At 41.4% G+C, this 21701-nt stretch overlaps 1 protein-coding gene across 1 annotated transcript in view; it reads right to left on the bottom strand.

The window, feature by feature from the left end:
- The window catches only part of Vps41 (VPS41 subunit of HOPS complex), a 166266-nt gene that overhangs the window by 45688 nt on the left and 98877 nt on the right, over positions 1–21701 (bottom strand). Inside the window, exons 10-12 of the mRNA XM_006988909.4 lie at positions 14494–14560; positions 4476–4573; positions 531–660 (exon numbers count right to left, since the gene is read on the bottom strand). Of these exons, the coding sequence (XP_006988971.1) occupies positions 531–660; positions 4476–4573; positions 14494–14560 (295 nt within the window). The remainder of the gene's footprint in view (positions 1–530; positions 661–4475; positions 4574–14493; positions 14561–21701) is intronic.

The following is a 21701-nucleotide window of genomic DNA, read 5'->3' as shown; positions in this document are numbered from 1 at the left end:
TGGGGTGGGAATCTTTCCATCGCTCAGTCCTCAGTTCCACACACAAGGACTTTGCTGCTGCCCACAGCAAACCTTCCAGGAACATCAAATTTGGACTGAGAGGACAGCTATGAGTCATGCTGCTTGATATCAAGTTAAATGTCACTTAAACAGGACAGGGCTGGGGTGTGCTGAGTGACAAAGTGCTTGCCTAGCATCTTTAAAGCCAAGGGCTTGATTCCCACCACAGAAAAGATAGGTAGCTAACTAGATGGTTTGATGGAACAACAGAGGAAAAACACAACAAAAAAAAGAATGCACTTCTCACCTTGGTTCCTGTCCCATCTCTAACATTCATTTTTTTCCTGTGCATTCAGGCAAGATCTGCAGTATTTCTGGGTCTAGCACTCCAGCTTTTACTGGCAGAGGCCAGCCCAGGCAGTCTCAAAGGTCCTGTCAGCACCTATTTTCAGTTCCCCTTTGGGTGAGCTGGACAGATTGGCAACAGAGTAAGAATAAGAAAGCATGCAAGCAGATCTCTGCTGTCTCACCTAAATGATAATCCCTACATTCGTTCTCCTGAAAGCCCCTGACTGTCAGAGCATCAGATGAGATCTCTTCGCAAGTCTCAGGAAGTGGCTGGATGATGTCCAGTCTAGGCCTGGCACAGTATTCTCTTTCCTATGGGGGAAAATGGTAGAAAAGGATCATTTTACATGTGTTTCTGTAGGTTATACAAATGAACAAGTTATCCATACTTGCTTTGAATTTATCATTTCAGTACAAACAAGTCCTAAAAACTCACCACAAACAGCAACCTAATTCTGTCTTATTTCGTGATCTCTTTTTTTTTTTTTTTTTTGGTGAAATATGCAGAATTGTGACATTTATGAACTGTACTATCACAGAATCCAATCCTAAAGCAGTGGTGGCTAATGAGAATCTTCATCAATGACAGCATTTAGAGTCACCACGGAAGCATATTTCGGGGTACATGCATAAAGATGTGTCCAAAAAAGCTAAAGTGAGCAAGGAAGAGTTCCCACTCCAATGTGAGCTGCACCATCCCATCCACGGTCGGGGTCCTGGGCCAAAGGGAGAAGGCAAACTAACCATCAGCGTTCTCCCTCTGCTTCTGGACTGTGGATGTGGTGGGACAGGCTGCCGCCAGGAGGCCCTACCAACCAACATAAGCCGTACTGTCAAACTGTGAGGCAGAGTAAACCCTCCTTCCTTAGGTTCCTTTTACCTGGTATTTCATCACAGGAGTGAGAAAAGTAATGAACCTACGGCCTAACACCAACAAACAGCTTCATTACAGCTCGTCGACATGAATATGAAGGAAGGCACTACAGTATTGCAAATGACTTCATGATCCAAATCACTGCTAACATGAGGAAACTTCCTAGCAGTGCTCAAAGGCCATGGATTAAAATCCATCTCTAAACCAGGTTTTGTGGAGCCCGTGGCTCTGCCTACGCTTACATCGTTTACATGGCTGCTGAACACAGGCAATGTGGCTAATGTGATCAGGGAACTAGATTCTGAATTTTATTTGGCTATAATTAGCTTAAGTTTAAACAGCATAAATAGCCAATGACTACAGTTTCTGAAAGTAAAGCTCTAGTTCATGGTAGAGTGAAGATGAGCTGACATTTCTGAGGACTGAGGGTGGTGATACACAGATCACTCACTGGGTTCTCAAATGAAACCTGGAAAGTAATTAAGCATTATTATTCTCAATTACATAAACTGATGGTTAAAAAAATAAGATTAAAATTAAGTAAGTCAATGGTAAGGGTGGGTGTCTGGAAAAACTGAGATTTAGAGTCAACATTGGACTTCTGGATGAAATGGGTTCTGCTTCAGTTTTTGTGCTTTTGGGGTATGGGCATTGCAGGTGTGAAGCCCACAGGCCATCAAAGTGCAACAGAGCAACAGAACACACTTGAATTCCGGTTCGGAGTGGGTAGATCAGAGGAACAAAGCAAAAAAACAAAAAAACAAAAAAAGCCAAAATCCAAAAGCACTGTCTTCTACATAAAACAGTGGAATGTGGATTTCTTTGAGCACTTTTGTTAACCAAGAAGTCATTATACCAGCTTTATATCTCACAATGGGGTTACAGCTACTGACAATCAACTACAAAAGGAAAACATGGGGAATATACGCCATTATGTATCAGATCTTTGAAAAAAAATGGAAGAAAAAAAAATCTCAACTTTTAACCAAAAAAAAAAAAAAAAAAAAAAAAATGGAGGGTAAACTGAAAGACAGGATTTTTTTTTTAATGGCTGCAAGGAAAATGATTTTAAAAAATCAAAACCATGACAAGATGAAAAACATCTGACCCTTACTAGATCAAAAACGAAGCTCTGAGGGCTAGGGGGGTAGCTCAGTGACAGGGCACCTGCAAAGCATGTGGGAAACCCTGTGGTTTGATCCTTAGCACTGGGATTAGGAAAGAAGGAAAATTCTTTTATATGTGTTAAGAGATATGTAACCAATATGATCCGTGTCACTTTACAGTCCTTGCTCCCGGGTCGCATGGTCCATGTTCTTATCTATGAGCTTCTCAAGAGCAGCAATTTCGTTTTATCACTATCCGCTAGGACTTTGGAAAAATTCAATTCTTAAAACATGTGCTTTATCAATGAAGGGGGGAAAAAGCAAATAATTGGGGAACAGCTTAATGAACTATAGGATACATTAACTGGATAGAACAGGGCACAGCTACTAAACATGCTCACAATGAAAACCACACACACGGGGAGAAGAGTGAGATAATGTGTAGAAGAGTGGAGACGTGTGTGTGTGTGTGTGTGTGTGTGTGTGTGTGTGTGTGTGTGTGTGTGTGTGTGTTACCTGTGAAAGGCATCACAGGGCAAACACTTGAGGGTATTAATGAAAAGCCAATGGAAGCAGCCAATGAAAACCTAATGGAAACAGATTTTCAATATGAAAACTTTGCCCAAAGCTGACTGTCATTCTTTTGCCCTAATTTTACTCAGTATTTAAGAACTGAAAGTGCACACTGATGTGAAATAAAGTGAGTCTCCACACACCAGCACACTGTTGTCTCCTAAGCTCTTACTTTTTCCTCTGAAAATTTGCCGCCCCTTCTCTGATCTGCCCTGTGAGGATGAGGATAGCCTTCCTTTGATTTTCTCCTTCCCTACACTCTTTATTAACACAGGCTTCCCTTTTTCTTTTCCCTTTTTACTTTTTTTGATCAGTTTATTAGCCTTTCCCTTTTCCAATTTTATTGCTTCTTCCCTTGTTTCGTTCAATCACATCCTCAATCTGCCCCACATTTCTCATCAAAAAGCACTGTTCTTACTCCCCCAGGAGCCTCTGCTTTTCTGTATTTTCAAAAAATAAATAAAATAATAATAAACTGATGTCCTGCAATAGGGCTAGAAGCCAACCCTATTGATTTTAGGAGGTTTGAGGGTTCACTTTAGTCTACAGCATTTCATTGCCTAGCAACATGGGCACCCAGAGCTTCAGTTACTATAGTGATGGCTTCCTAATGCAGTGTTCTCTCAGAGAAAGGCTCAAGTGCAGCCACCACTTCACAACAAGGGCTCCCTGGGCTTTTCTCCCCCATTTTATTCCTTGCCATTTGAGAAAGAAAAAGAGAGAGAGAGAGAAGGAGGAGGATACAAACAGGGAGAGTACACTCCACCTGCCTGCTTAGCGTGAAGGGCTAGAGAATCAATTGCAATTTCTTTTATATACAGCACCCAAAAGGAAATCCTTTACAACAAGCTCTCCTTGCTCAGGCCTTGAAGCTGCCCTCTCTTGTTCCAGGCAGAGCCCTGAACTCTAACAATAGGCGAACTGGGAATGGCACTGCTCTGGGCTTTCTAGTGAGTCTGGGTGTCATTACATCCCAGCTGAGCACTTCATTCCAATGTCATGAAAACAAAATTTGTTTTTTTTTCTGCTGCTTTCTGTTTGCAACACATTTCAATGTCTATAGTCTACACCAACAAGTAAGTGAGCAACAATCCCTTTCAAAGCAGGAAGCCAGCTTCTTAGAATCATCAGGCCACTGGGAGGTAAACAAATATGTGTGGACTCCAGGAAAGAAGGAGCTGCCCTTTCAGTAATTCCCTCTGACCACTGGGAGCCCTGTGGTAGCAGTGACCAGCTTCCCGGCTGTCACCTCTGCTAATGCAATGTCAGCTTAGTTTCTCTGCCTTTCAGCGCGGGGAATCCTTCATTTCTTTCAACTAAAATATCAAGCGACTGATGAAAAAGAAAAAAGGGGCTCACTCCTTTGTGCGGCAGAGGGAACACAGGCAGGCAATGAGCGTGGCTTCTGAAGGTAAATATGCTGGTCTGCAGGGTAATTTCTTCTAGGCTTATTTCATAGGTCAAAAAGTTCTGTTTGGATTATAGCAATCTCCTCTGACAGGCAGCCTGACCTGGGTGTGATGCTAAAAGCCAACTCCTCTGTATCCCTCTGGACCAGGGGAGAAGATAATTACCGTTTTTTCTGAAACCTCCTTTACGTAGGAAAGTACAACAAGCTGATCACAGAGAGGTGCAAGTCCACTAATGTAGAATTCCGTTTCAAACTGAGACACTGCAAACAAAAGGCAGAAAGGATTCACCATTAAAAGGAGCAAAAAGGTGCATGATGGCAAAGACACACCCACTGTGAATGCTACAATGCATTTAAACGTTGTTTAAAATGGAAATAAATGCTCAATCCCCTGATGTGATTATTACACATTGTGTATGTGCTGAATTACGATAGTATACTACATATGTGCCATAGTGTGTCTCTAGGTAAAGTACTTTCCCCACACAGCACTAAAAGACATGCAGAAATGCAGACTTGAAAGTTGACATCCCAGATAAAAATGAACCTCCAAACAGCAAGCGTGGGCACTCTACTGTGCCAGGTAACTTAATGATGTTGTTACATCACATGAAGACTCTTTGAAACAGTAATACCTAACATCAACTATCTTTAATGATAAAACTATTCTTAATAACAACACTAATTGTAACAAGTGGCTGAGTTTAAGTTTTTCTTTCTTAGAGGTGAAATGCAGTGGTGCAAACAGTACAAATTATGCTTTGGTTAATATAAAACATTACTTTGTTTTGGGCTTTAGACATTTTATGTTTTTGGCTTTACTTTGCATACTTACTTATATATCTTATATGCTGAGAAAAATAATAAACTTTCAAAATAGTGTACTAAAAACTTAAGAAGAAATACTATTAGTATAAATATTAAGAAGTATTACTGTCCTTAAAAATAAACATGATTGTAAGTTAAGAAGCATGCACACTAAGGAGATGGCTCAGCGTGTTAAGACTGGACTTTGCAAGTCTGAGGAGTGGAGTTTGAATCCCCAGCACCTACATAAGAAGCCAGGCAGGGACACATTCACCTACAGTTCCAGCACTTGGGGGACTGGGGTGGGGGAGGACAGCCAGATCCCCAAAGCTCACTGGCCAATCAGCTTGGCTGAAATGGCAGCTTCTGGCTCAGTAGAGACCCTGTCTCAGGGCAACAAAGCAGTGAGAGAGAAAGACATCCTCTTCTGGTTCCCCGGGTTCCAACACAGGTGAGGACACACACACAGTCAAAGGCAACCACCACATACACACGAGGCAGATGCAGGCCTGGTGGTGGAGTTCTGTATTCCCAACTCTCCACAGGCTGAAGAAAGAAGATCACCAGTTCAAAGACTGCGATTGTTACAGTAAGAATTCAAGGCCAGTCTAAGCATCCTTAGTGAGAGTTTGTTTCGAGGTAAAACATAAAAAGAGGGCTACGGACACAGCTCAGTGGTAGACTGCTTGTCTACCATGCACGAGAGGGATTGTGTCTAATCCCCAGTACTGGGGGGAAAGGTTTGTGTGCACTTATTACACAGGGGAAATACAAATATTCCTATGGCCTGATCCTGATGACTCCAGGATGCAAACTAGAAGTCAGCAGCCTTTAGAGACTGAGTTCTGCAGTGGGCTCACTTGTGAGTAAACTCTCATTTGGACTTACCCATTATTCAAGTTTCTTAATTCAGACTGTCTCCAATGTCCTGGCTATTTGCTGCATTTCCAGTTAACATCTATGATGAACACACTTTCTTTTCCCGAGTTAGAGAACTCGGTGTGCCATGCTGAAAGAGATATTGAATGCTTGTGTACTATGGAAATCTGGGTCATAACTTCTGCTGAACTGACTTCAACAAGTTACTTTAGAGTCATTGTGTAAACTTCTCATCTGAGGAGAAGAAACAAGAGATAAAACCTAAAATACAGATGGAATGAGGGACAAGAGAATTTTTCTTCCTGCTTTCTCTTTCCTTGGTCATCAGAATTCCTAGACTTTCTAGTCCTTGCTTATCTTTATAACCATCTTCATAATTTAAATTCTATACCAAAACATCTGGCCAAAAATTATTAACATAAACTTTAAACTAGGTAAGTTTTTGTGGACAGGGTCTTATGCAGCCTAGGTTGGCTTTGAATTTGTTACGGAGCTGACGATGACTTTGAACTCTGATGTTTCTACCTCCACCTCCTAAATGCTGGGTTACAGATGTGCCACCATTCCCAGTAGATAGTAGTTCTTATGCCTTGTCCCTGACTGGATGACAGAAGTGGACCTGGTGTCCGATACAAGTCCAATGGCAGGCATTTTTTCTTTCTAACATTTTCTTTCACTTTTGTAAGCTTGGGCTGAGTGTCATACAAACAGTTTTGATAAAGAGGTAACATGGGAAATGGTCACAAATAAGGTTATTTAAGAATCATTTCCACTTCAGTCACACTGTGGAGAAGGGAATGCCCAGTGCAGACAGGGTGGGGTTCTAGAAATGCTTGGAGTGCAGGGTGTGTGGGGGGGGGGAGGGGAAGACATGAGAGAGGGCACTGTGCAGATGCTGTTGAACTGCATGGGTCCACGCTGGGATCATTTATGAAGAAGGTGGCAATCTCATCCACCTACTCCTAAGCAAATTAACAATAGAGTTTGGCGGCCATTATTCCAGCTATCCTGGCATAAATGGAGTTGAGTTTTGTCTTACTAAATCATATTCCATCACTGGAGTGTTATTATTCCATTTCCTTGCCAACAATTTGAGCAAAGAACAATAATCTAGAAATGCCACAGAAACCCTTCTCATGAGAGCCAGGAGGAGGTCTTTTTGTGTTGTATGCTAAACACATCCAAGGGAAAAGAGCAGTTAATCACAAAGCAGTGGTGAATAATGAGGTATGAGGTACTGTCCCCTCTGAGATCACATGGCCTGCCCGGATTAACTGAAAGGTAGTATGAGGCAATGTCTCCTAACAGTACCTAACTTTACATCAAGGCCTGTTTTTGTTGTTGTTGTTGTTTTTTGTTTTTCTGTTTTTTTTTTTGAGACAGGGTGTCTCTGTGTAGTCTTGGTGCCTGTCCTGGATCTCACTCTGTAGACCAGGTTGGCCTCAGATTCACAGAGATCCGCCTGGCTTTGCCTCCTGAGTCCTGGGATTAAAGGTGCACACCACCGCCGCCCAGCAAGGCCTAGTTTTTTAAGAATGAATTATTAACACAGAAGAGAGAAATTAGGACTACATCCTGTGCAAATCTTCACTCCATATCCAGATTTCCTTGGTCTACAATGTTTACATAAATAACATGGAGAGTTCATGTCCTTTCAGATCATGGATGGAAACAATAATATGTTTCTGAGAAAACGAGAGAAGACTTCAGCAGTGCATCTGAGTTTCAGGTAGTAAATGTGTAGTTATAGACACTAAGCTATCAGATGACCAACTGTGAATTGATGGTCATTTTGACAGAATAGTAAGGAAGAAGTATGCTACTAAAACTAATAGTCAAGACTTTGGAAACGCAGGAGTTATCAACATCTAGACAAAACTGAAACAGTCTCTGTATTGAATTGTTCCCTTACACCACACATACCCTTCGTGGAGAAACAAAACTGCAGTGATAGCAACACTCAGTATGACCCACAATGAAGAGTTCTAACTCTGTTACCTTAGCGGTGGCTACTGCGCCATCCAGCACTTCCTCTCTATAACACCCGTGAAGAGAGAGATGTCAAAAATAAAGAGCAAAAGAGCCTCACTTCCTAATCTGAGTTGTTGGTGTGGAGGTGCCTGCAGTTACTGTGCCTTAGAATACCACGGAAAGAACCTGGCTTTTCCATTATTCTCCTCTAAAGCAATGAAACAAGAGGGTTTTCAGATCAAAAACTGCTATTTATTTTTTATATTTATGCTAAGATAATGAAGAGATGGCTAGAAACCATGGCATCAGAATTCATGTATGTATTAAGGATTAAATTTTTTTTCTACTGACATAAATGAAGAAATGTTAAATTGCTGTATTATTCTTCTAAGGAACATACATAAAATACAAAACACTTAAGGACTAACTTTGTAAAATGTCTTCTAGCAATTATTGGTTTTGCATTTCAAAATAACAGTAGCCAATGAAGTTTACCTTTCCTGATACTCCCTTCGATACCACAGAACAATAATATTAATAATTTTAATAAGTCTTGTCTTTTCCTGAGGGAAAGCTAGTTTGAAACAGGTAGATTAACAAACTTAATAAGACATAAACTCCCATTTAAATAGATTATCAGGGAAAGATACATCACAAAGAAACAGAAACAAACTGTTGGGTTATACAGTCCTCAAAAGAAAAACCAAAGGCTGGGAAGTGGAGGCTGAGAGAAAACTAGTTTCCGGGAGTCAAAGAAGACAGAACCTACCCTGGAGATCAAGGGTATTTAGGAAGTGAAGAGAAGCTTCTGGGGCCCTGAGGCAGGGTGCTGTGTTTCCACACACACTGTTTCCTGAAGAATACCAGTTCTGGTGGGAACTGCAGTGTGGTGTGGACTTCTCATCTTGACACAGTTGCAAAGGCTTCCACACTCTAGTGTGCTCAGAAAGCAGCATCTGGAGACATGCTGTAAGAATCAGTGCACTGAAACTCACAGAAGGTCAGCAAGAGGACTAAAATTTCTTCAGAAGAAAGCAGATGTCAAGATTCAATGCCTTACTTTTGCAAGATAGACAGATGGCACATTGGACAACGTAAATGAGAACACAGAGAGGCGCAGGCTACATGTATACTACACCACCAAGAACAACAGTTTAAGACTCAAAAGAGATCTTTGCGATCAGAGTGTCCTGCCCTTCTCAGGAACTTTCTATGCTGCTCTAAGGTCAACACACTGCAGGGCACTGAACTGTCACTGTCTTTTCTGGTCCCCCTTTATCCCTTAGCCCTCCCCAAATGCCAATCTCTAAGGAAGAGCAGCTATCTGCAACTCTCTCACCTTCCATTCTAGACCCTTTATGGTTGGCTTTCGGCAAGGGACTCCTGCCCTTAGCCAGCAGGTAAAAGCAGGAGCAGTCGTGCCCAGAGAGCTTTCGGTAAGTTTGGACACTTGGTTGGTATGCCAGGGGGCCAGTAAAAATACTTTTGGAATCAACACTTCCATAGCCTCAGGAATTGCTCTAAAGCAGACAGACTGAAGTAAAAAGTGATGTGATGCTTCACATCAGCAAATTATAGACCTGATACATGGAATGAAAATTGAAGGATTAGCTAATAGACAAAATAAGAAAGCACGAAAATAAACCAAGACAATAGTCTACACACAGGTCAGAAACCATTTAAGGCAACTTTGGTTTCAATTTAATCCCATATTCTCTAATTGGCATCTGGTACATTAATCTTTCATGTTTTAAACTTCAGTCACCCCTCCCCCCATGAAGGCAGTGATGAGGATATTTCATTAATGACAGTATTCAAGCTTAGATAAAAGAAAAAGAAATAGTCAAGGCATGCTATGTAAAAATGTCTAAACCAAATGTCTATTCTTTGTGTTCTAAGTATAAAATTACCTCAGTGCATCAGCTCAACCCAAGTCAAGCACTAAATGACAGCGGCTCTCTACCTTCTGAATGGAGGACAGAGAGTCACAGTCTGTTCTGACTCCCACTCCTTAGAAAGAACTCTGTAAATTACCCAAGGCAAGTGTGCTGCAGCGATTCACTAACATGGAGCACACACAGAGGCAGGCTGCTGATCTAAGAACAAACAAAGGAAGCATACAATTTCTCTAAATGAGGTGCTTCTCTGAACCAGAATCTCACAAACAAATTCAGTTGTTTAGGGAAGAGGCACACAGCATCGCCACTGACCTGTGCAGGGGTCTGTGGATGTTGGGAAATTCCCACCCAGTGGTTTGGACCTACATGTCAGAACTAGGTGGTCCCTCCCCAGGTCCCTTTGGCTGTAAAGTGGGGATACAGAAGATCAAGGAGACAATGATGGGAGCACTGTTTGTCCACAGAAGATGCTGGCTCCTTCTGATGTTCCTTATCTGCTTTATGTTTTGAGACAGCGCCTTACTCTATAGCCAAGTTGGCCTTGAGCTCACTAGGGTAGCCCAGGGTGACCTCAAACTTGTGTCAATCCTCCTGCCTCAGGCTCCAAGTGTAGGGACTGCAGGTGCGAGCCACATCTGGCTTCAGATTGCCTACAAACAGGAATGTCTGGGTTAAAATGCTTTTGCTTGGGAACAGGACAGTCGTGAGTAGGTTACATGAGCCCCTCTGATCAACTTCTTTACCTATAAAATGGAAATAATACCACCTACCCATGGAATACTGTACAGACTGAATATTGTTTGTGATGTATTTAGCATTCTGTCTAGTGACTATTGTTATGAAAGAAACAAATATATTACTGCAAGTGGTGTGTGTGTGTGTGTGTGTGTGTGTGTGTGTTGTGTGTGTGTGTGTGTGTGTGTGTGTGCCAGAGGAAGATGTCCAGTTTCTGTTCCACAACTTTCTGCCTTATGCTCCTGAGATAAGAACCTCTCAATAAACCTCGAGTTAAGCTAGCAGCCAGAAAACCCCAGGCATCCTCCTGTCTCCACTCCTGAGACCACTGGGGCTCTGGTATGACATGGCCAAGTCCACATTTCTACATACGTTCTGGTGATGTAAACTCAGATCTTTCTGCTTGCACAGCAAATATCTTCCCAACTTGGCTATTTTCCTAGCCTCGTGTTTCAGATTTTTTATGATCTCACTATTAATAACAAATCTGAGTTCATGGCACTATATGTAAGTCTATCATACCAACGTGAGGATGAATAAAGAACAACTCCTAACAGAGCAAATGCAGTCACACATAACAGCATCTAGGGAGGGTTATGGTGTTCACTGTAAAATGCTTTCTCATATTTAAATTCTTTTCATAATGAAGTACTAGGGAAAATCCAATGCAAAAACAGGAAAGTAAACTGAACATAAACAGTAAGCTGAACAGAACTATACAAAAGCCAGATCCTCAAATTCAAACACCTGACAAGATACTTCCACCTGACATGGTCTCTACTGAGACTTTTACTAAGAGGAGAAACTAAGTCACTTGTGTGCAAAGAGAATTATCTCACTGCTGTAATCTGTACATCAAGATAAAAATGATAGCAAGCGTATGAAGAGAGACAGATCTAAGAATGAATTATTCCACAGCTCTTCTGAACCATGTAAACAGACCTTCATTTTCCAGGTCACTGTGTTCCAAATCAATTAAGAGGCTGAAAACAGGATGACATGCTAAGTTTCAAGTTCACAGTGCATGACCAGCTGGAGATAATGATGTTGTTTTATTAAAGGGAAAACACATGCATTCTCTTTTCTTCTCTTCCTTTTCTTTATCCTGGGTTCTCTGATAAGTCTGTGTACATCTTCATGTTGTTCCTTATCTCAACTGTCTTACTAAACTTCTATATGCAATCAACATAAGGAAATCAGTCATTAATTTCGTGCATGTAAGTCATCTGTTGCTGGCAGTAGACATGAGATGATTAAAACACTGACTTCACTTATCAAAGAAGTACCACCTCTCCAACTGCCATGCAATAAAGACTTTGATGTTAGGGAATCTTGTGAGCATAAAGGAGATCCAAGTTAGGTTAAAGTGAGCAGTGTAGGCATGGAGCATACCTTTCATCACTGTGTAACTCAGTTTTCCTGTGTACTGCCTGGCCCGTGGACAGGACAAATCTCTCTTACCCACCAGTCCCATAGCCACTTGGACCCAAGTAAACACACAGAGGGTTATATTAATTAAAACTGCTGTAAACACACAGAGGGTTATATTAATTTAAACTGCTTGGCCATTAGCTCAGGCCTACCACTGACTAGCTCTTACACTTAAACTAAGCCCATTTTTGTTAATCTATATGTCACCAAATGTTCCATGGCTTTACCTGTGTGCCACTACATGCTGCTCCCTGAATGGCAGGCTGGTGTCTCCTGACTCAGCCTTTGTCTTCCCAGATTTCTCCTTGTCTGCTTATCCCGCCTATACTTCCTGCCTGGCTACTGGCCAATCTGCATTTTATTTATCAACCAATCAGAACAGCATATAGAACATCCCACAGCAGTACTATAACCTAGAAGAGACAAGGGCACTCAAAAGCCTGCTGCACCAAGAAAACTTCTTCATGGCAGTAACTGTCCAGAGGCCTTATTTTTTTTTTTGTCATTATTATTTTTCATTTATAAGAATACTGGAGTAAAAACTCTTGCTTGTCTTTATGATTCTAACTTTAAAAAAATCTGGCTTCTGACAAATTCACTCTCACAGATATTTCTTAATCTCAGTGCAGTCATTATGCCATTGAAGGAAAGTGGCTCACTGTTCAGGAATAAAGCAAATCCCATTCCCAACTTCCCAACACTCCCCTCTCCTTCATCTCATTCAAGGTCTCTTACACAAAAGCTGTGCCACCTGCCGTGGAAATGGACTATGGTACTTAACCAAGGACTATAGTGGTCAAATATCAGTAATGTACTCACACAAATGACAAAGCTACATTCTTGTATTTCCCTGGAAATTTTCATAGCCTTAAAAATTACCAGAACATTTTGTTTTGCCACTTAACTATTCAATAACAACTCTTAAGATACTATGCATCAAGAATTTCAGAGGATATCCCTGATAGGCAAAGGAGAAGTGGGAAGAAAGTGAGAGACACTCACACGAACATCTTCTAGGTAGAAGTCTACTCTATCCTCTTGTTCCTTGGCTTTTCTCGTACTACTACACTCTACATATGCAATCTGTTCATACTCAGAATCTGAACTACTACTTCTCTGAGGTTAAAGAAAGTATTAAAACTCTACACACCACAACTTCTGACTCCAAGTGTAGAACAACCCAAATTGGAATGCTCTCACCACACTAGCCAAGTGGATAATGGAGAGAAAACAATGTTCACAGCACCACAGAGAAACAGAGAAGTATCACACTTCTATAGCAGCCACCATCCAAAGGCACAAGAGAATTTTACAGCCAATTTAATAGGGCAAAACTTTTTTTTCCATCATGAACATAATATCATACACAGCACACGTTTCCTAAGTAGCTGCTTCCAGGAGGTGCTGAATCATTCAACCCAGTATTATGTAGTGCACACTATAATGTTCCAGGCCTTCAAGATACAAAGTAAACAAAAATAAACCAGGGTATGCTTGTATTGAAGTGACAGTCTTGTGTTACCCAAAAATATACCAATAATCAAGAACTCAGGACTGCTGCAGCCATATGTATAGCCAGGTGCAGATAGAATCCATACTTGAATGGGTAGGCTTAGCCTGGTCTGACAGAACCAGTGGATTTTCCCAGGAAAGGAATGCTTGACACAAGGTATGACTTAAAGCTGGTGAAGAAAAAAAGAGGCAAGAAGAATGTTCTATACAGAAGGGAAGGAGGAGCTTGGGCCTGGGTAGGAAAGTCCCTGTGGCTGTAGCACACAGACCACAAAGAGGCTTGGTGGGAGCTGTAGTTAGACAGGGATGGGCAACATCAACACCGGTAGTCTATTCTTTCTGTTCAGAACAATGGGAAAAGACTGAAGAATAGTTACATGATCTGGTCTGCATTTTTACTAAGATAAAGAGACTGGATTAGAGTCACAGTGGAGCAGATAAAACTGAGGAGACAGCTAGCCGTGGTGCTCCAAATAAAAGATGGTGCAATTGGGGCCAGACCGGTTATGACAAAAGTGAGGATTGAGAAGTTTCAAGTCAACAAAACCAATGGTCAGGACTATACTAGGTGCATGCACGTACTAACTCACACTCCTTACAGCCACCTTAAAAATATTCTTTCTCACATTTTACATGTAAGAATTTTAAAACAGCAGAAATCTATCCAAGGTCCTAGAGGCAAATATCACAAAATACCAGGATCCAAAATACATGATTATCTGACTTCAAAGCCAACTATAAAATTATTATGAAAAACAGAAATTTTTGTTTGTTTGGAAAAATGGAGAGGAGGATCTTTCTAAAACTTGAAGGCTTTCTGGATCCATTTTACCAAAGCACCAAGAGATAAGCTCTGGTGGAAGATGTGGCCTTTGACTCCCACTTGATGCAAAATCAGGCATTCATTAGAAGTTTTACCATCACAGAAGACATGGGAAGGATCCATACCTATTTCAACATATCGACTTGGCAGATCCCTCATCTCACTGGCATGACGTTCCTTCACTGAACATATCTAGAAAAGAAATTCACAGGTTATTTTCTAGCTTTGATAGGAAATTCTCTATAGCATTTTACTCAGTGTGGTATTTTTTTTTTAAGGTAATCATGTCACCCAGAGATGGAGTACATAAAATCTACTCTAAGATGTAAAAGACAGAAATCAGTTGGAGAGGCTGGAGAGATGGCTCAGCAGTTATGAGCACTGGCTGCTCTTTCTGAGGACCTGGCTTCAGTTCCCAGCACTGACATGGTGGCTCATAACTTTCTTTAACCAGTTCAAATGATCCAATGCCCTATTCTGGCCTCTGTGGGCACTGCATGCATGAGTTACACAGATAAAGATGCAGACAAAACACCCATACACATAAAAGAAAAAGAAAATAAAGCAATTTGTTTGAATAACCTATGGCAACCATTATTTAGATTCCCCAAGGGTAGTCCAATAAAGTTACACTCTATGGCAAAGAAAGAGCACACTAATATAAATTTGCTGTTTCTATGGTCTATTCTCTGAAGCACTACTTAAGGGCTGCAGGTATGTGCTAGAGGAATTTTTGGTAGAACAGACATACTATGGCTCACCTACAGAGTCTGTTGTCTACATACACCCTATTAAGATCACACATGTGTGTAGCCTGGAAGTTAAGAGTAGCTTCCACTTTGTGAGGGAGAAACGAAAAGAGCAGCAAGTATGTGGCCTATAAAGTCTACCATTTCTACCTATAAAGTCTACCATTTCTACCTATAAAGTCTACCATTTCTACCTATAAAGTCTACCATTTCTACCTATAAAGTCTACCATTTCTACCTATAAAGTCTACCATTTCTACTGTTAGATCTTTCTCAAAAAAAAGTTTATCTTTGTTTTAAATTATACATGTAAAGTTGGGATATATATATATATATATATATATATATATATATATATCCCTTGATCTATCCCTTAATCTCTCACCCCTCCAACTCCCACACAAACTCCAGATGATGCATATTGTGAGTTAAATTGTTTTATTGCTTGGTAAGACTATGGATATTTTCTTACCTCTTTCTAAATGAATGTCCTTTCAAAAGTGAATACATTCAACTTTGTAATAAGAAACAAGCATTTTTATAGGTCTGGCCCTCTCAATAAGACTGAACTAGCAGTTAGGTACTGATCCCACAATTCAGTGATTAGGTTTCTTCCTTCACTGGTAGACAGTGGTATTTTATAGCCACGAGCCTAAGTATCACAACACTATGGAACATTGTAAATTTAGTGTCTACAGTAGACAAACAAATGGTGAAATGCATGAACCAAGTGTCAGCCAAGGACAACACCTTTAGTAGTTGTCTACCACAGAGCTATTGCTATTCATGTAAAAGCTTACTATGAAAAATATGTATCATTTAAATATTCTTCTACCATATAAATCTTTAGTTTCATTAGAACGTAGCATAAGAAACGAGTATAACTTATTTGATCAATTTCCCATTGTTTTTTATTTCTATTCATGAATACCATAAACAATAACAGCATGCTCAATATACTTAAATATAACAATGTTAAGGACTTTACTTAGGACAAATTACTAGATATAAAGATGCCAGATCAGTGGTTAGAAATCCTTTGTATTTTTTTGTCTGTTTCTTTCTTAACGCAAATGTCTAAATTGTTCTCCAGCAGTGCAGCAACTTGGAGAGGGCCTCAGAGAATGCTTTCCCTACGGTAGGACAGGATCTCATGGCTGCAGACACGTGAACATCCACAAATACATGACCAGCTGCTTTTCTCCTTAATTACTGTTCAACAATGGTCTCCTGTCCATTTCCCCCAGTTTCCTTTTCTTTCTGGTAGACTTCTGAGTTTAGAAGAGACCAACTCTCCCACCCACCCACCCCCATTCACACCCATACACACTTATTAAGGAAACTATTCAATCATTTAAGGGGAACATTTCACAATGCCAAATGGACAGTCATTTTGATGTGTTGATAAAAGTGGCCAAGGAGATGGTTTGGAGTACAGCAATAAAGAAAATATAATGTCGATATTAGCCAGCACTTTCTGAGTAATGACTGAACACCAATCCCGAGTTGGAGTTATTTTGTTAAAATGATAGTGCAGCAGGGAAACATGCAATACGGCACTCGACCAAAGTGTGGCTGGGAAGTAGAGGCATGCACTGCAAGCAGGAGGGCTTTCTAGAAGAAGAAGGAATATGGAAGAGGAACCAGGAGGGGCAGAATAGATGTATAGGACAAAGTGAAGAGTCTAGGCCTTCAGCTGGATGGTCAGACAGAAACTGAAAACATAGGGTGGGGGCAGAGTTGAGTCCAGAAAAGAACAAAGAGGTTGGATCCTGTATAACCCGTGGGGTTATGCTGAAGATCAGTCCTCATATGCTAATGAGCATGTCTCAAATGCTTTACAGAGAGGCTGACCTCTGACCCTGACCAGCATTCTGTATACACTCTTCTAGCTGCACTGTGGAGGGCAGAGTTGAGAGGCAAAGCCAGAGCCAGAGAGACTGGCCAGGGAGAAACAAGTGGAGAAACTTGAGGGATGCTCAGTGAACTTGTGGACTGACTGGACTTTTTGACACACAGATATCCATGAAAGACAATGCCACCATGTTTAATCTAAGATGAGAAACCTGAGGCTTTGAAAGTTACTCAAAACCACAGGGCTGGAGTTCAAGGGCTACTTCATATCCCTGATCTGTGCACCAGTCTCTCTAGAGACAAGAATCAGGCGCCATTCCCCAACTGCTGGACCACTCTACCCCACTGCTCCTCAGTTCTGCGGTCTGAAGCAGCAGGTTTGGAGGGTGCACAGGCAAATGCTTCAGTAAGCTTGCGGCCCACATGAGAGCACATCAACGACGTGAAGGCCTTTTCCTCTTACAGGCAACCCTTTACCCACGAGCACCAATCTGCTTCTTTTAACTACCTCTTCCACACCCCCACATGGGCATCTTTTTCCTATAAACAAACCCCATGAGTAATCAAGTTTCACCTTTATTACTCCTAAAGAAACACTGACTTTTGTCTTTGTCTTCCACTCCTTTTCAACCATCACTTTCAGAATTTGCCCATAGTCAGTTCTCTCTCACCAGCTCCACAACACAGGTACAAGAAGACATTGCCTTACTACTTAACTGCAGTGGCCTCCGTCTGTCCACCCTTCTCTACTGTGCCTTTGCTGATGATCTCTGCACAACCACAGTGGTCCTTCTACAGTACAAGCAGGGTCATTTAACTAACTCGACTGCAGCATCCTCTGCTGGCTTCCCACCCCACTCAATGATAGGCCAGAGATTTCCCAGGGGCCCATAAGCCAGGATACTGCGCTCTGTTACCCCACCCCCACACAGCCCTCTCTCCCATTATCTTCACCTACCCTCTGCTCCACCCTGCCCCACTCCTGACTTCTAGCTGCTCCATCTCAGCACTTCCTCGGAGCTGCATAACTTGTCCCTCTCGGAGCTCCACGTGAATTACGCGGTAGCTCTCAGAGCCCCCTGTCCCTTTATCCTGTTTGCATGTCCTCCTTCTATTTCCCATCATCATCATGTGTTTGCTTGCTCTTTGACTTCTCTCTTCCTTCACCAGGACAGAACTTGTCCAGTAAAAGAATGGACTAACTTGCCTATTGTTGTATCCCCAGCAACCACTGCCTACAGGTGCTTCGTGTTTGGTGGCCATACAAAATAAATAGAATATATCTCTAACTACATGCTTTATTATGCCACTTCTAGTTGTTTCTCTCAATCAAGATTGCTCACCAAGATTTCTGAATTGAGAAATGCTCAAAATATGACTTAGTCTGAAGAAAAAAAATCTCTAATAAAGTAACATACTTGACATAAATTTGTAGGCTATTATTTAAACATAGAGAATGTGTATTCATTATCTACAACTGTTCTAACACATAGCCCCAAATCTGGCCGTTTTGCACAGAAAGGCAATCACTTTATGGGTCTACAGCTACAAGTCCAATCAGTTTCACTGATCAGGTGACATGAGGTGTGGGCAGGGCAGCACTTCCTTGGAGGCTCTGAGAGAGAACCTAAGCCTAGCCAGCTTGCTCTACCTCAGAAGTAACATACTGTCTTCTTGTGTAACAGCTCCTTCCTTCTCCATCTCCCTCACTGGGATTTCTGGCATGGTTAGTTTGAATGAGAATGGCCCCACAGGCTCATGGGTTTGGATGCTTTGTTCCTGCTCTGTGAACTGTTTGGGAAGGATTAGAAGGTGTGGCCTTGTTGGGGGAAGTTTGTCACTAGGGATGGGCTTTAAAGTTTCAAAAGATTTGCATTCACAATTCCTAGTGTGTCCTTTCTCTGCCACCTATTTGTGGATCAAAATGTGAGTACTCAGATACTCCAGCCAACATGTCTGCTGCTTACTGCCATGCTCTGATAGGCTCTTAATCCTCTCAAATCATAAGCCCAATGAAAAGCTCTTTCATGAATTGCCCTAGTCAGTGTTTTATCACAGCAATAGAAAAACAATAAAGCAGAAGTAGGTATCAAGGAGAAGGCTAATGCGGTGAAGAACCTGACTGTGTTGTTTTTGGAGGAATGTGGAAGACTTTGGGTTTGGGGGTAGGAAAGTGATTGGAAGCTGTAAGCAGGGTTAACCAGGCTGTCTAGTAGGAGCTTGTAAGGTAATAGTGCTGAGAGCTATGTGGACTGTGGAGGCCTAGCTCAAGATGTTTCAGAGGGAAACAATATTAGCAACTGGAATAGAGACTACTCTTGTGATAGTTTGGCAAAGAACAAGTTGCTTTCTGCCCTTGTTGTAAGAATTTGCATGAAGGGAAATTGAAAAGTCATGAACTAATTTCACTGGAACTAGAGACTTCAAGGAAATCTAACATTGACTCTATCACATGATTATTATCAATCACTCTTAGGTTTTACAATGAAGAAGTGAAGCAGGGAAAAAATACATACAAAATGTAGTTTAAAGAGAAAAACTAGCACCAAAAAAGGTAATGTTGAATCAAAGGAGTATGCTGAAAGAGATAAGAAGATGAAGGAGAGGCTAATCCAAAATGGAATAAAGGAAGGGATGCCCTTAGGCTAGGTTTCCAACCTATAAAAGTAAACAGCCCAAAGAAATTTTCTGCTTTCTAAAAAGCAACAGGAAAGGAAGGTGGCTGCAATCGTCAGAGGCCAGGCTCCACCTCAAGCCATCAGCCAAACTTGGACCTGTTGTCCAAGTGGTTCTGGCCTTAGAGTCATGAAGGATACGCTAGAAAAGGAGTTGTGAAATCTTCCTTCATGGCTAAGGAGAGTTGCTAAGATCAGAGAATGTGTAACAGAGCAGTCCCTGGGTGATGGCCCTGAGATGGCAAGGGGCCTTGAGAGGCCATTTTGTGAAGCTGTGAAAGTGAAGCCTGGATTGCAGTAGAAACCCCAAGATGTTGGAGATGCCAGAGCCAAAGAGGGCTGCACAGTGAAACCAGTCCAAGGGAGAAAAGTGGACTGACAGCAGCAAAGCCCTTTGCCATTGGACATGGGAACTAGATACAGGACTTGTAGTTTGCCCTACTGGGTCTTGGTCTTTCTTGGTCCAGTATTTTCTGGACCAATAGGTTACCCTATTCCTCTCTTTTGGAATGGTAATGTATATTCTGTGACATTATATGTTGGAAGTATGCAACTACTTTTTGATTTTACAGGGGTTTACAATTAAGAAACTGCCTTGAAAAGAAGGGGCTTGGAACTCTGGAAATTTAAATAGTCTTGAGACTGAAAGACTATGAGGACTTCTGAATTTCGACTAAATGAATTTTGCATTATGATATGGTCATGAATATAAAGGGCCAGGGAATGTAATGTGGTGGTTTGAAGGAGAATGGCCCCCATAGGCTGATGTGCTTGGATACTTGGTCTCCAGTTAGTAGAACTATTTGGAAAGGATTCGGAGGGGTGGCTTGTTGAAAGAGATGTGTCACTGAGGTAGGCCTGAGGGTTTTAAAAGACTTGCATCATTCCCAGTGTGCCTCCTTTGTACCTTCTACTTGCAGATCATGATGTGAGCTCTTGGCTACTCCAGCCACATGCCTGTTGCTTGTTGCCACACTGCCACACTGCCCTGCCATTATGGACTCTAACTCTCTGAAATCATAAGCCCAATTAAACACTTTCCTTTTTTAAGTTGCCTTGGTCATGGTGTTTTGTCACAGCAATGAAAAGCAACTGAGACACTGGGACTGCACTTAGAACCAGGTGGACAACTCGGGTAATCTCTGCATCCTAAACTTAATCACTTATTTATTTTTCATATAACTAAGCAGTTCAAGTCCAATCTGAAAAGAAGAGAACCTGCATCGCGGCACTGTGAGGACAGAAGAGCATGGCAGAGAGGCAACGGTGCTGGACTGGGCAGCAAGGCACCACACAAGTTACTATCACACTTTTCCTTTCTACTCGTGTGTCTCGTTTCCCTTATTGGATTCATGTTTTAATAGGTAACATTGATAAGCTATTACAATACGCCAAGTTCCATGCACTCCCACATCCATCTAAGAAGTACATGGAAAGGATGGAATCAATCTCAAGTCTGTCTGACTCTAAATATTAAACTGTTGCTGAGATACTTTCTTACACATTTTTTCCTTTAGCTAAATCTTAGTTTGTTTTTAAATTATGTATTTCACCTTTAAAGGGAAGCAATAACTTCTGAGATTCAAGTACCTACTCTAGCAGAGGCACTGGTAAGCATGAAATAAAGGTGACTGGGGTCTGGGCTCCCTTCTGGAGAGCAGCTTTACTTTATCAAGGCACATATGGGTGAGATAATCAAATGTAAGAAAAAAATCTTAAATCAAATTATAGGGCTGGAGAGATGGCTCAGCCATTAAAGGCTAGGCTTACAACCAAATTATAGATAATGAGCCAGGGTCTCTATGTCATTAAATTAAGAAACATGCAGGATTATTTAGTTTTAATCTTATCTCATTACCATCAATAACCCAAATGAAACAAATGGTTACAGGTGAAGACAAAGAAAGGGTAATATCAAGATGAGCACCTGACTAAACCACCAAAACAAATCACATGCTCCATAAACAGCTAAGAGACTGCAGTGGGATTGTGGAAAATTAAAACAGAACTCAACAAATACAGCATCATCCTGAGAACAGAAAAGGGCAATTGCTT

The sequence above is a fragment of the Peromyscus maniculatus genome, chromosome 5, assembly GCF_049852395.1.
Source record: "Peromyscus maniculatus bairdii isolate BWxNUB_F1_BW_parent chromosome 5, HU_Pman_BW_mat_3.1, whole genome shotgun sequence".
NCBI classification, from domain to species: domain Eukaryota; kingdom Metazoa; phylum Chordata; class Mammalia; order Rodentia; family Cricetidae; genus Peromyscus; species Peromyscus maniculatus.
This window is presented reverse-complemented; position numbering and strand designations above follow the sequence as displayed.